The 14,034-nt window shown below is 36.9% G+C and overlaps 1 protein-coding gene across 4 annotated transcripts in view; it reads right to left on the bottom strand.

Annotated features, from left to right (window-relative positions):
- Window positions 1-10,552, bottom strand: part of LOC145684289 (uncharacterized) — a 106,848-nt gene extending 96,296 nt beyond the window's left edge. For all 4 annotated transcript variants that reach the window (XM_081756451.1, XM_081756449.1, XM_081756450.1 and 1 more), the window contains exon 1: window positions 9,974-10,552. In XM_081756451.1, the coding sequence (XP_081612577.1) occupies window positions 9,974-10,335 (362 nt within the window). In that variant the 5' untranslated portion in view covers window positions 10,336-10,552. The remainder of the gene's footprint in view (window positions 1-9,973) is intronic.
- Between the last annotated feature and the right edge of the window lie 3,482 nt (window positions 10,553-14,034).

Genomic DNA, 14,034 nt, shown 5'->3' with positions numbered 1-14,034 from the left:
CAATTGTTTTAACTACTTACATTGTGTAGCTTTAAACAGTATTATTTATCGTTCAAAGGTACACGATGCATTAATGTTCATAGGTACAAGAGGGCAACCATTACGAAAAAAAGTTCTCCACTAGCTTAAATATCGAACAGATGTTAAAAATAAAAATATTATTGTATTCACCAATGATTCTACCCCAAGTTTGGACAAATAAATATCGCAAGTTGCGAAAACCCAACAGCACAAAACTCAAAAGGTAACTACAAAAAATCTTCGTTTTGGGGGTGAAAAAATTAAAAGGAACATTACTCGGCACAACACTCAGTAAACAACAGCCAAACGCGTTTGTAGTGCTTTTTTCCATTTAATCTTTCAAACGAATTGTAATCACTGCACCTAGATAGCTCTGAATTCGAGGAAAGCACAGGTGTTCAAAGGTACAACGCCTTCCCCTATATATTAGCTTCCATAACTCAGAATCCGTTGTTCAGATGCGCTACTCGGTTTGGCTTAGTCAATCTTGAACAGTGCTGAATGGGCAGACTAGTAAATAATTTGTGCTCTACTGTTAACTAGTTTACGTATGACATCGAGTTTGACTTATTTTATGGTTTAAAAAATAGAGGACACGATTATCCATAAGGCAAAGAAAAAGGTTCAAAAACAAATAGCAGTATCACGCGTACACCACGCAAAGGAGATTGGTTTCTGTGCTACGATATTTTCACAATTAATATTGAAACTAGAAATTGTAGTAGATTTCTACCACTTCCGGTTTTAGTAGAGAGAATAAACTAGAGACGAAATAGATTCTTCTGCAGAAGCCTAATTGATTGTAGAAAACCGCTTTTGTTGTCTATTACAGATTTATTCTATAGCTATCACCGTTAAAACCGGAAGTGGTTGATTTCCATCTCTTTTGGTTTGAATAGAGGCTTAAGACTGAAGATAGTAGTTATTTTTAGAACGGTGAAGAGAAAGTAAACCGCTTTTTGCTTTTACCATTCCTGTTCTATGGAGATTATAACTGAAACCGGAAGTCGTTAATTCCTACGACTTCAGGTTTCAATTGAAAATCAAAAGAGGAGATGAAAGTAGACTTGAGACGCTTGAGAGCTATTCGATTGGAGGAAACCGCTTTCATCTATTTTTTACTGTATTTGATGTACGTAGATCAATATTATTGAAACCATAAATTGTAGTTAATTTGAATCATTTTCGGTTTCAGTAGAGAGTTAATAATAGAGATTAAATGTGTTTTTACGAAGCACAAAACCGGATCACACCATATATTACCGTTTTCGATTTATGGTGCTCAATAATCAAACCGGAAATGATTTATTTAAACCACTTCCGGTTTGAGTACATGGTTTTATTAAACTTAATTTCTGACTCTTGACCCTATATTTTGACCAATTTTGGTGATGATCTAGGAAGTGGTTCTTTAGTTTTTTTTTTGTCACACACGGACAGACATGCATACACGGGTATGGTAAATATATAAAAGAGTTCTGCTAAACCGAGCTAGTTATTTAAAAAAAGGAAAACTTGTTTTCTGCCACCTCTGCATACAATTAATTTGTTCTAACCGCAGAAATATCATACTGTGGTTTTCTGTGATGAATAATATAAAACGAAAAGAAATCTATCTATCCAGACAGCAAAACAAATAGGCAAATAAGAAACATGTAGACTTTCTTTGGTTGTATAGTACTATAGTTGTCAGTGGCTGAGGTGAAAGCAGTGGCAGACAGAATCCGTCAGCTTGAAGCAACAAAAGATGTAGAAAAGCAATCGGAAACATATATCCGATACTGAGGTTTCAAAGATCATTATCTTTGTTCTAAAGTTGCCGTCGTAAAGTTGTTGAAACTCAGTTGGCAAGTAAGGGTGGGGGGGAAGGGAAACTGCTCAAGGCGTAAATGATTATGAAAATGGAGGTGGAGGACATGAGTTTCGCTTTTCAAATTGCAACAATGTATAACTTCCCAGCATGTGTTCTTTAAAGAATGTCACCCGTAGTAGTTTATGAGGTATAAAAGTGGTCTTTTGATCCTTTATCTGAAGTAATGATACCGTCATTACGGAAGTAATTATTACAATTAATCTAAGTTATTAAGTTTAAAATTCAGATAACCACCTCCTTTGTATTGCTCTTTGGCATTTGTATAGAAAATTGCAAGTTTCTAGGTGTAGTATTTTGTAAGATATTTATGAATTAAATTTTACATGTTACCTTATGGAGATTCTGAAGATTGTGAAGATGGGTAGACATCTCCATAACAATAAAAGATCTTTGCTTTTAATCTTATTTCGCATTATTTTTCTAAAAAAAACATAAATAATTATTTATTACTACATTGCTTTGTTAAAAAACGCACAAAGAAGCAACAATATATGAATAAAAGTAAGGTATTAATGAAAATATGAAAGCTATAGTATAAGTGATTTTCTTTCGGATGACGATACATATGTTACAATATGGAATGAACATCTCATTATTACAGGTCAAAAAGAAGGTACGATGTCACTGTAGATGTTTATGTAATAAAAGTATGTGCCACAGAAGCCAGTAATTAAGAAAACTTATTGCAAGTGCAAATACCAAAAGTTGTTACTATAATAACAAAGAAAGAATGGAAAAATCTTATGCCACAGCACTTTATAGTTTTTAAAGATCTAACGAACGATGCATCACTCTCCCCACGTTTGCGTTTAAAATTTTAAAGACAAGCCCCGAGCCAACATGAAAAGCAGACCTGGGAGGCACCGCGACAACACCATTCGGTGTGCAACATGGTACTTCCTATCTGAGTTTTTGTTCGGTTGATTTATGTTCAACCGTTTTTTAGATATTTCTGTAAAAAGATTAAAATGGGCCACCCTGTATATATATAGCCAGAGACAGACAGAGGACATCTTCGATAACACTATGAAGTAAAGTAAACGAACTATATGCTGAGAATTTGTATATCAGCACAACCAGCACGTAAATATTCACTGGTGCAGATGTATACACTGTAAAATTCACATAAAAGATTTCTAATAATATTTTAATAAACCAATCAGTAAATGATATAAATATATCATGTTCTTCCTTGTAAGATGCACGTATACGTAAAAATAAAATAGCGTAGGTCGAACATCTTACGCATCGATTCGCCCACAAGGTAACTAGTAACTATTGAAAGTGAAATCAAGTATCAGAAAAAATGTGCTGCCTTATGACGCGCAACTATAGTAATGTCCAAGAGCTAAGGGACCCACAAAACTGCGAAATTTACGTTACGTAATGCGTTATTTTGGAATACAAATATACAAGAAATGAAACCGTAACAAAATGTTAGCTATAACGTTTTTGGTCGCGTTTTTGTATAATGAAAGATATGGCATTCCTGTTGTATCGCCGGATCGCACGAAAATAAAAAAAAAAGGAGAATATTATTTAGTTTCTCTCCCAAAATACTAGTTTCTGATCCTGGCTCAGTTGGTAGTGATTATTGTTCGAAATAGAATGTGGAAGTATGCCATAAAAACTGAAGCACAAAACACCAAACAATTTATGCTATATGGCCACAAAAAAGCACAACAGCTATCCAACCAAATCACGACAGAAACACCCGAGCGTTAGCGAAAGGCTGCGTCCGTAGGGAAAAGGTGCATCAACGACGGTGGGTACACGCATAAACGAGAATACTAGAAAAGAACCTTATGTCATAAAATCGATAGCTTATGACATGCACAGCTTTGGGGAAGTTACTAAATGCCATCCCTCCCCAACCCTTCCCATAAAAGTGCCATAATGTACTAAATTACATTAGATAATATCAGGTTTTGTTAGATTTTCCAATTGTTCTCTACAGTTTCGATTCGTTCCTACACTTACGACAAACTGTTTCCCTGTTTAGTACACCATGCCTTTCATACGATCTCAACAACTATCATTCTTTATTTGTGTACAAGTAGATAAAACTTAAACACGGTATGTCACAATTTTGTCAGTTAAGTAACATTTCCAACATGCCTTTCTCAAAATCATAGCAAGTGTATTTTTCCGTCAAATAATCAGCTCCGCATCCACATATATTGCCGCTTACATCAAAAGCAACTAACAACAAGTAATTTCTTAACTTAATCTATTCCCGTTAACTGACATTCCCTTACTCTTTCTCAAAAACAAAAATAAATTGTCCAATTTATCTGGTAAATTTTCTAAAATTGGTGCGAGGATACAGCCCCAAGGCTTAAGAAATAGTATGCCATATACAGTGTTTTGTGCTATTTTTCTTTTATATGTTTCCTCACCTTCAGTGATACGCCTAGTGATGGGTAAATTCCCGGGAAGATATTTTTCGAGAATATTCCCTGGGAATATTCCCAAAAATGGGAATTTTCCGGGGATTTATCTACAATCACAAATAAAATTGCATTTTATTACTATATTATGATTTTAAAGTTAAATTCGTTTTTATATCACAGTATATTATTGCTCTTGTCCTCAGAGGAATCTTTAAAATGTATATTCTGAACGATGTTATGTTATTTCATTAAAGTTTTATTATATTTAGAGAGTACGCATAAATGGATATTTTTTTACAATATGTTTTACGAAAGTAAATATGTTTCAAAAATGGTATAGTAAGTCCGCATACTTTTAAACCACTAAAAAGTTTAAATGTACATGTAAGTGGATTTTCTGAACTTGACTCTACCACTGATATAAACATATTAAATTTTTAAGTGTTATAAACAAATTAGGTTAGGTAACTCCTAGAAGACACATGTCCCACCATTTTGTCAACATTTGCGCATAAATATGTATGTTCACAATATTTGCAAGATACTTTCTTATCTTTATAATTTTGCATGTAATATTGCCACAACCGACCTTTCTTCCTGCACATTTCTCGAAATTTCATGCTTTAACTCACATGTAAGAGAAATCCGAGTACCTCTTCAAAAATTCGAGTCAGAGACAAGAGACAGACTGACGTCTACTTCTAACGGTGGTTCAGGGTTTATTAATAGTACTTCATCTCTATTTCTACGTAATTCTACATTACTTTACAAAATGGTTCCATTTCATCATTTGTAAATTTGTACTTTGATACTTTTGGCTATCGTTTAACTTTGGTGGGCCAGCTTTTGCACGACTTTTTTGCGATATTCTATTCCGATGCGGTTGTTTCATGGTTCCATACGTTAAAAAACGTTAGCACCATTAAATTCAGACAGCATTACCGACAGAGAGCCACGCGGGCACGTTGTTTTCTATCTTCGTTACAAACAATTCACTTTCTTTTCTCACATAAATCACTTCCACTTACCTTTACAGTTTGCACACATCCCCTACTATCCTAACAAAATTGTTTACGATACTTTGACTACTTGAACACCACTATCAACACATTTGTTCCGTAAATCGTCCTACATATTGTTAGTTTTGGGCCCTCAACACTAAACAATTACTCTACCTTTTAGTGCAAATGGAAATGGAACTTAAAAACTCATATTATTAGTTATATCAAGTACAATAAAAAAAAATTTAAATTTTTTAACCTCCAAATTCTTTAAAACCTAGAAGTAAATCATAATATATTAAAATAATGTAATTAGTCATACGGTTCTTATAATTTGGAAGATAAAGTAAAGAAATGGAAATAAATTCCTTCCCGGGAATTTATAGGCTAGGGAAAAAACCCAGGAATATTCCCACTTTTAAATTCCTTCCCACCGGAAATATTCCCAATGCCCATCACTAGATTCTCCTATTCCAATGCGGAACATTCCTGCACTTTGGCTCGGGCCAACATGCGGCGCTCCTGCCCTCATTCAGCTAGATATCATTTGTGCTTTTACATGTCCAAGCACAAGTTGGTTAGTGTCTCTTGGACAACTGGAGCCCTCCTAAGTAAAACAATACGGACAAATGCAAGTCCGCACCCCAAAAATGAATGTTGAAAATACAAAAAGTTGAGAAATCTTTGAGTTTTACGTCCCACGGTTATGCCGGTTAGGCTAAAGGAGACGGTGATTATGAGAGATGAGTAAAATGGTGGAATGAAGAAAGTGGGAGGAAACGGGAGAACTCCGAAAAACCCACTAGCACGGTGTTTGTCCACCACAAAGTTCACTTGGCGGGGGCTGGGATCGAACCAGGGACCCCAAGCACGAGAGGTGAACGCTCTACCACTGAGCCACCGCGCCCCCCTTACAAAAAGTTGACTTCCTTAAAAAGATCTAAATGGGCAATTAATTTATATATGTATCCTACAATAAATCTACACCTACTCTTAGAGTAAATGTGCCCGTCCTCGACCACCTAACTCATTTTCGTATGGTCCCTAATCGTTTCTCCCTGTGGAACAACGTGTGGAAAAACTTAGGAGAATGCAACTAGTTCACATGTGTTCCTAAAGCTGTATTTTATCTATATTTTATCCAAAACTGAAATAACTTATACCATTTGTGTAATAGTCTTAGAAACACCAATAACTGATTTCTTTCAGTATTCAACAACTTTTCGTTAATGTTCAACCGCATATTGTTTAGTAATCGACCACTACTCCGTTAATGTGCTTTTAATTATATTATGAAGGCTAAAGCATAACTTTACCAAATAAATAGTATTTGTGAATGTTACACCATTAGTTTTTCAGGTATCATTTCGCAGTTTCGCACAATAGTCGCTGAAAATAAGTAATTTTGTGATAGTTTGTCACGAAAAAAAACAACCAAATTCATTTAAGGTTCAGTGCAATGCAGCATTAAACACGCTTCGTCTTCTTTGGATTGAATACGTATAAACCCCATCTTCTAAATCAGTTTTTAATTACTAATGGTGTTGCTACCTTGTATATCACTCTTTTAATTAGTGGTGCAAAAGTAACGCGTGTAAAATTTTCCTCAGTTTCCATGTAGAACTCTCGAATTGTCTTCTTTCATTCAGTTTTTAGCGATTTGAACACTGATACATCACAGGGTTGAAAAATATGTGTGCTCTTTGGTGGCAGGCAATAGAGTACTATACCATGGCTGGAACAAAATTCCCTAACTTCCATTGTCAAGTGAGTCTAGTAGCCGCCCATTAGCCGAAGGACTGGTTTCTTAATGGAGGCATCATTCACCCATTTTAGGAACCCGTTTGCTATCCATTCGTATAATGTTTCACTTCGCATCAAGCCGCTATCTGACCTGCCAGTAAAAATCTTTGAAGAAACTGCACTGTTGACGTCCTTTTGAAGATGTCTTACATACGGATATAGGACCATCGTGAACACAAGTTCTCCTGCTGCGGAAAAAGTGCAAAGCACTGTTAATATTTCGTTTTCGTTTCCTTCACCTCGTACATATTTTTCCACACTTTGAGTCCCAACACTTTTCCTGATTTGGAACACAGTTGAAAGCTAGATTATTCAGCATTGAACATTCTCTCAGAATCATTCAAAATATCAGATTGCCCCGTTTCTTTCAAGTATTTCTCAATGTCCTGAAACCACAAGTGAATGTTTCCCTCGGTTACAGCGTATCGCGCCTTGCTTATAGTTTCGGGACATGATTTGTGGGTATATTCTCATGCAAGTGTACGTAGTAAAAAGTTTTACCAGCTCGATTGTCTTTAAACGGCTTTTTAAGTTTATTTTATTTTTATTTATTCGTTTGAATCGACAACTTTTTAACAATGTTCAGAAGGTCATGTTTCTTTCGTAGAAAGCCCCTTTGCTCATATTAATGTGCCAGTTTGTTAATCCCTCTTCTTTCTGTGTTAGGTATGATCCTGGACAGATTCTTCGCTCCTTGGGACTGTGACAATAAAGTTTATACATCAACGTTATACGAAGAATTTCATAGCTTGCTGGAATGCTTTTTTTTTTTTTTTTTCATTGCGACAAGCCCCAGAGCATTTTGTAGATCCTTGTTTGAATAAGCTGGCAGTTTAAGCTTAGGCCTACTCAGATTCATTATCTTTTAAAAGAAACGGGAAAATTCTTAAGGACGTGCAAGGAAAACAGACGTAAGCTGATAGTGGCCCTTCTGCTAACAATATTTGAATGCAGTTCCACGACGAAGCGAGAATAGTGTAGTTCAGTACTAAACGAACTTGTCAAAACATAATAAATTCATTATTCACATGAAATATACAATAACAGTGCGTTTATTGTTTTTGAAAATCTTGGGAAACTGTATGAATATTCAGTTACTTGAATTTAAACTTATTTTATGGCCTTTAGGCATCTAATGTTTCGGCCGGAATAGGGAAGGGGAGAGGGTGTTAGAAGTTAGACGGTCAGGGCCTCTTTTGTAGGTACCATCCCAGCATTTGCCTGGTGTGACTGAGGAAAAACCCGAAAGAACTGTTAGGATGGTCGGCCCTGGGATCGAACGGAAAACCTTCCGAATGCTAAGCCAACGTTCTGCCATTTTTAAAAAGTATCGTCCCAACGGAGACATTCAGCCTGATGGCTCCTCGCGCTAATTTGGCGTAATCCAATCACGACAGAGACACAAATACAGAAATATTGAGAACAATTAAAAATGTCCTTATTCTTCAGAGTGATTCGAACCCCGTGTGAATTGCCTCTTCATTAACCGAAGCCTAACGCCCGAGACCAGACCATTATCACTGAGCCACGACCATTCGGTGAATATTCACTTACGAACAGTAAGATTTGGCCGATGATTTACAAATGTAAAATAATCACTGAATTAATGCTTGAATGAAGGAATTCTGCGAGAAATCACAAACGCAAAGCGTGTTCGGATACAGAGAAAGAGAGTTAATCCTCGACGAGTACAAATGTATTACGAAAGGTAGTGGTCGAACACTAGTAAATGTTTTGTACAGCGGGGGACACTTCTAAATGGTACACCTTAGCCGTAAATCTCCATATGACTGTACCATTTAGAAGTGTCCCCCGCTGTACAACATTATAACATTATTACAAGGAACTCATTCCATGCAGGTGAATCGAAAGTTAGTCGTTATTGACATTTCTACAATTTTTTAGTGCTCGACCACCCTGTGGTCGAACACTAGTTAACAAAGAGTATTTCACGTCATTGTCCGACCACTACATTTTATCGATTTATTCTCGAAGCCTTACAGTTATCACTACAATTTTATTACTAAAATGTGCTCTACACTTCCATCCAACAGAATAGTATGTGCATTTCTGACCTGGTGCGATAAAATTACGGAAGAAGGACGTAAAACAGGGCGCTGTCGTTCCCATTTGCAACAGATTAAAGTTGTCGAAAACTCAGTGCTCTTTCGTAGGCATAGACTTGATTGGCTATTACCGAATGCATGTGCAATATATTTTGACAGTATCTTTGTCATTGGTTCAGAAAGAGCTGCAATTCAATTGTAACGGAAAGTCATGTTTTGCTATCGGAGAGTAAGCAGAATACATGGTTTTAAACTGAAAAGTGGTCGAAAATTGGTATAACCACCCTATAGTTATCTCTTGTTTCCTGCTGTTTTTGGAAGCTCTCCAGAAAAGTGTGGCTGGGGCATTCGAGATGAATCGTGGGTAAGTTCACAAACATAGTGTTTGTTCCAGTATAACACACTTCGCATTTGAAACTCAGAAAATTTCGTATCCGCTTCAAAAGCACTATCTGTTCTCTTATGGAAGGGTCCCTCTCTATAGAACACGATCGTGGAAGACCCATATTATATATATGTAAAAGAATTGGTAAAAAAAAAAATGTGTAATCAGTAATAAGACAATCATTACTTCATTAGGATACAAGATACTTAAGATTTGTATGAGCAGTGTCGATTTCTTGTGTTTTTGCGGACAGCTAGTTTATGTGTGCCGTGCCATTTGCAAACTGTAGATTTTAATCTACGTTTGAGGTAGGCCTATCTCGCATACCTAGCTATTTCTAGTGAAGTATTGCATTTACCAATAAAATATCCTAACCCAAGTAACCATATTGTCAATCTAAACCAACTACTATATAGAGAATTTAACATTACCTTTCTGGGTTAGCTGAATTTAAACATTTTGTTGACAATTGTTTGTCGTCACTACTGTACGAGGTAAAAATCTCTTCAACCTCTATTTTTCTTAGTGCTTCTATATTACTTTCAAATACAGGATCTTTTACTGGAAATTCTGATTTTACCGGATCAATACTTAATTTCACATCCGAAGAATACAAAGGGATACTCTTCTCCACTTCTTGCTGTGCTTCCGTTGTAGATAACATTAACTGTTTGTTGTCAGTCATCAGTTCGTATATCCACCCTTTCCCTTCGAGTGGATCTTCTTGAGGAAAGCCATTCTCGATTTCTTCTTTGTACATTAATTCCAACTTGGCAGACGCCTCAACAGCCATTATGACTTCACATTTAATACGAGTTTCCAACTGTGTTTGAAACTTGCATTTTATTTTATGCTGTCAGTGTTAATGAAATGATCAAAAAGAACGTTCATAACAGCTCCATTATACTTGCAATCAAACACACGATCAGTTCTTTGAAAAAATACTATATAATTCCTGTTTGAAAGCAACATGTTTAAACACCCTCGTTCATGGTAGAACCATAAGACAAGGTAAACCCAGTGTTGCCAACAAGTTGATACAAAAAGTCGCTAAGTAGGAGACGAAATGACTCCAATTTTGGGTGAAAAGTCGCTAAAAAATTGTTTCGCGGAATTTTGCCTCATATATATATATATAAAGAGTGTGTGTGCGTAATATAATTCAAGCCATAGTACTATCTACACTACAAGAACGTATATGAAAGACTCATATATAACTAACAATAATTTCCATTTTATATATTTTTAACTTTATGATCAATTTTGCTTCAACGAAATCAAAGATGAGTTTAGAAAAAAGAACAAAATTAAAGGTCTAGAAAAAATCTTACATACTTCACTTCTACTCACGCTTCTTCAGATAATCTGTTTGCTATCGGTACCGGTAATGCATTATTTGTGCTCTGTAAACTAAAGGACATAAAAGCTAGAGTTGGTCCCGTTAAAATGTAAGGGTTAACAGTAATAAAAGCAGGAATATAGAGATAAGTATTATGTACTTTCCCAGCTCGTCAACACCTGCCACTGATTCAAATAAGCAAAAGGAAAATAAGCATGTAGCTGAACTGATTCGAGCTAATAGTACTTCTTTTAGGACAAGTTGTTCACAGCACGAAAGTCACTAGATTTGTAAGTAAGTCGCCAGATCGTCATGCTAAAGTCACCAAAAAAAGTCGCTAATCGGAAAAATTATTCTTTGTCGCTATCCTGGACGGAGAATCCCCTAGATTTAGCGACTTTTCCCACAAATTGGCAACACTGTTCGCGTCGATACCAAATCACTGACACTCCGAACTAGTGATGGGCAGTGGGAATATTCCCGGTAGGAAGGAATTTAAAAATGGGAATATTCCCGGGTTTTTTCCCTGACCTATAAATTCCCGGGAAGGAATTTATTTCCAACTGTTTACTTTATCTTCCAAACTATAAGAACCATATTATTAATTACTTTAATATATTATTATTTACTTCTAGGTTTTAAAGAATTTGAAGGTTAAAAATTTAAAATTCTTTGACTGTACTTTATATAATTAATAATATGATTTTTTTAAGTTTCATTTGAATTTCCACTAAAAAGTAAGCTAATTGTTTATATTGAGGGCCAAAACTAGCAAAAAGCAGGATGATTTATGGAAGAAATGAGTTGATAGTGATGTTCAAGTAGTCATGAAAGTATCAAACACATATTTTTAGGGCAGTAGGGGATTTGCACAAACCGTAAAGATAAGTGGAAGTGATTTATGTGAGAAATGAAAGTGAATTGTTAGTAACGAAGATATAAAACAACGTGCCTCGCCGGGCTGTAACTCGCCTTCACTCGCTAACGCTCGCTCTGCATTGCTCTCTGAATTTTATGTTCGTAACGTAATTTAACGTATGAAACCATAAAACAACCGCATCGAAATAGAATATCGCAGAGAAGTATGTGCAAAAGCTGGCCCCCAATGTTAAACAATAGCCAAAATTAGCAAAGTATTCCCCATCAGGATCCTGCAGCCTATAGTCGGACAATTTGTGCATGCCGACCAGATGCCGCGGTCGGATTGCCGGCGCCGGACACCGGCGTCTTTCCGCTCGATTTTCGACCGCGACGAGCAAAAAGAGATTCGTTCACCAATAGAAAACAAAGAGAGTTAGAAGGTAATTTGTTGCTTTAAAATACGAATTAGGGCTTATATTTCCCTCGTATAAAGCTTTCTCGAAACAGTCGGCAGACAGTCGGACGACGACTGCAAAAAGAGACTGCCGGCAATTTCTTGAAAAGCGACGTCGGCACGACGTCGGCGAAAGTTGCAATAACGCGTACCAGCGGCAAAGAGTCGAATTTTGGAAAATGAATAGAGCCTGTATCTTCTTTAATGATGAAATAAAAATTGAAACTGTCTGAAGGTTTTTCTTGTGGGTGGGCACTAATTCCATAAAATATGTCTTGTGAAAACGGAGTCGGCAGAAAGTCGGCATACAGCGGACGGAACGACAGCGTCAAAGGATGGTTGTAAAGACGTCGAAACGTTGACGGCGTGCCGACCACGAAAAAGGTAAATGCATGAAAAGAAATGTAGTAAAGGGACTGCACGTAAAGGGTATATGAGAAGTAAATACTTAAAATAAATTACAAGTACGAGAGGATCCTTGACAAACATTTTGCAAGAAGACGGCAAACAGCGGACGGCGACCGCGGCAAATATTGTCGGAAAGACGCCGAAACGTTGGCGGCGTGCCGACAAGTAAAGGAGCCGAAAGAAGGTCGGCAAACAGCGGATGGACCGACCTTGAAAAGATGCTCGGACAGGCGCCGAGCCGCCTTTGCCGCTGAAGAGCCTGATTGCAGAAATCGTAGTCTGGTTGCGCTGCCTGTATGTTCGGTTCGCGTTCTTCATTTGTCACATTGTGATGCAGTGTGGGTAAAGTCCTTCCAAAAAAATACGTTGAGATAAGTTTACAAATAGGGAAAATAATGTTTATCATAAAAATATTCATTCATTGGAACTGTACGCAGTTGCTGGTTAAGCAAATACCACGAAAACATGAAGTGAGAGAGTGGTGAGTTAATTTAATATTATTCATATACATTTGCATATATTATTGCACTTATTATACATATACATGGGGTGAGTTAATTTAATATTATGCATATACATTTCAAATTGTCATGAATTTTATATGTTGTGTTACATATGTTAATTGTTGCTGCGCATGAAAAAGATTCGGTTATAGTATGTTTCCGCGCACTGGCGTCTCTAGCATATAAATTTTTTGGGGGGCGGGTATCAAAGAAAGTAATTTAAATGGTACTACCTAGCCCAACCTGTGTATTAACTTCGATTCTATTTGTTGCCTTGCCTTCTTACCTTCACGAACCCCCTAAGGTATATCGGCAAGTCATTACTTTAGGCAAGGCAGTGACAATAACCAAGTCATCTGAACTGGTTCCCGCAATTATAGTTACAGTTCCCAAGAAGGAAAGACAGAAAACAAAATGCCCTGCGGGGCTCTAACCCGCCTTCACTCGCTTACGCTCGTTCGGCAATACTATGTACTGACAGGATATCATTACCTTGCCCAAAGTAAAGAGTTACCGGTATATCAAGAACTCGCTTACAATTGTAGGGTCCGCGCTGGCTCAGTGGTAGAACGTTCACCTCTGGTACTTGGGGTCCCGGGTTCGATCCCAGCCATCGCCATGTGAACTTTGTGATGGACAAATACTGTCTGCGTGGGTTTCCTCGGGGTTCTCCCGTTTATTTACACTTTCTCCATTCCACCATTTCATTCATTACTCATCATCACCGTCTTCTTTAGCCTAACCGGCATAACCGTTGGACAAAAAACTTAAAGGTTTCACTTAATTTTTATTTACAAAACGAGGGACAGTTAACCTTTCGGTAGTCGCATCTGTCTATGTAACACGGGCAGTCGCGCGTTGTACTTTTTACAACACTTTATAGTAAAGATGTTATTGACTCATATTCGCATTGTGATCCCATTGTCA

This window comes from Thermobia domestica, chromosome 4, assembly GCF_964235325.1.
Source record: "Thermobia domestica chromosome 4, izTheDome1.hap1.1, whole genome shotgun sequence".
Taxonomy (NCBI): domain Eukaryota; kingdom Metazoa; phylum Arthropoda; class Insecta; order Zygentoma; family Lepismatidae; genus Thermobia; species Thermobia domestica.
The sequence above is the reverse complement of the archived record's forward strand: the minus strand, read 5'-3'. Positions and strand labels throughout refer to the sequence as shown.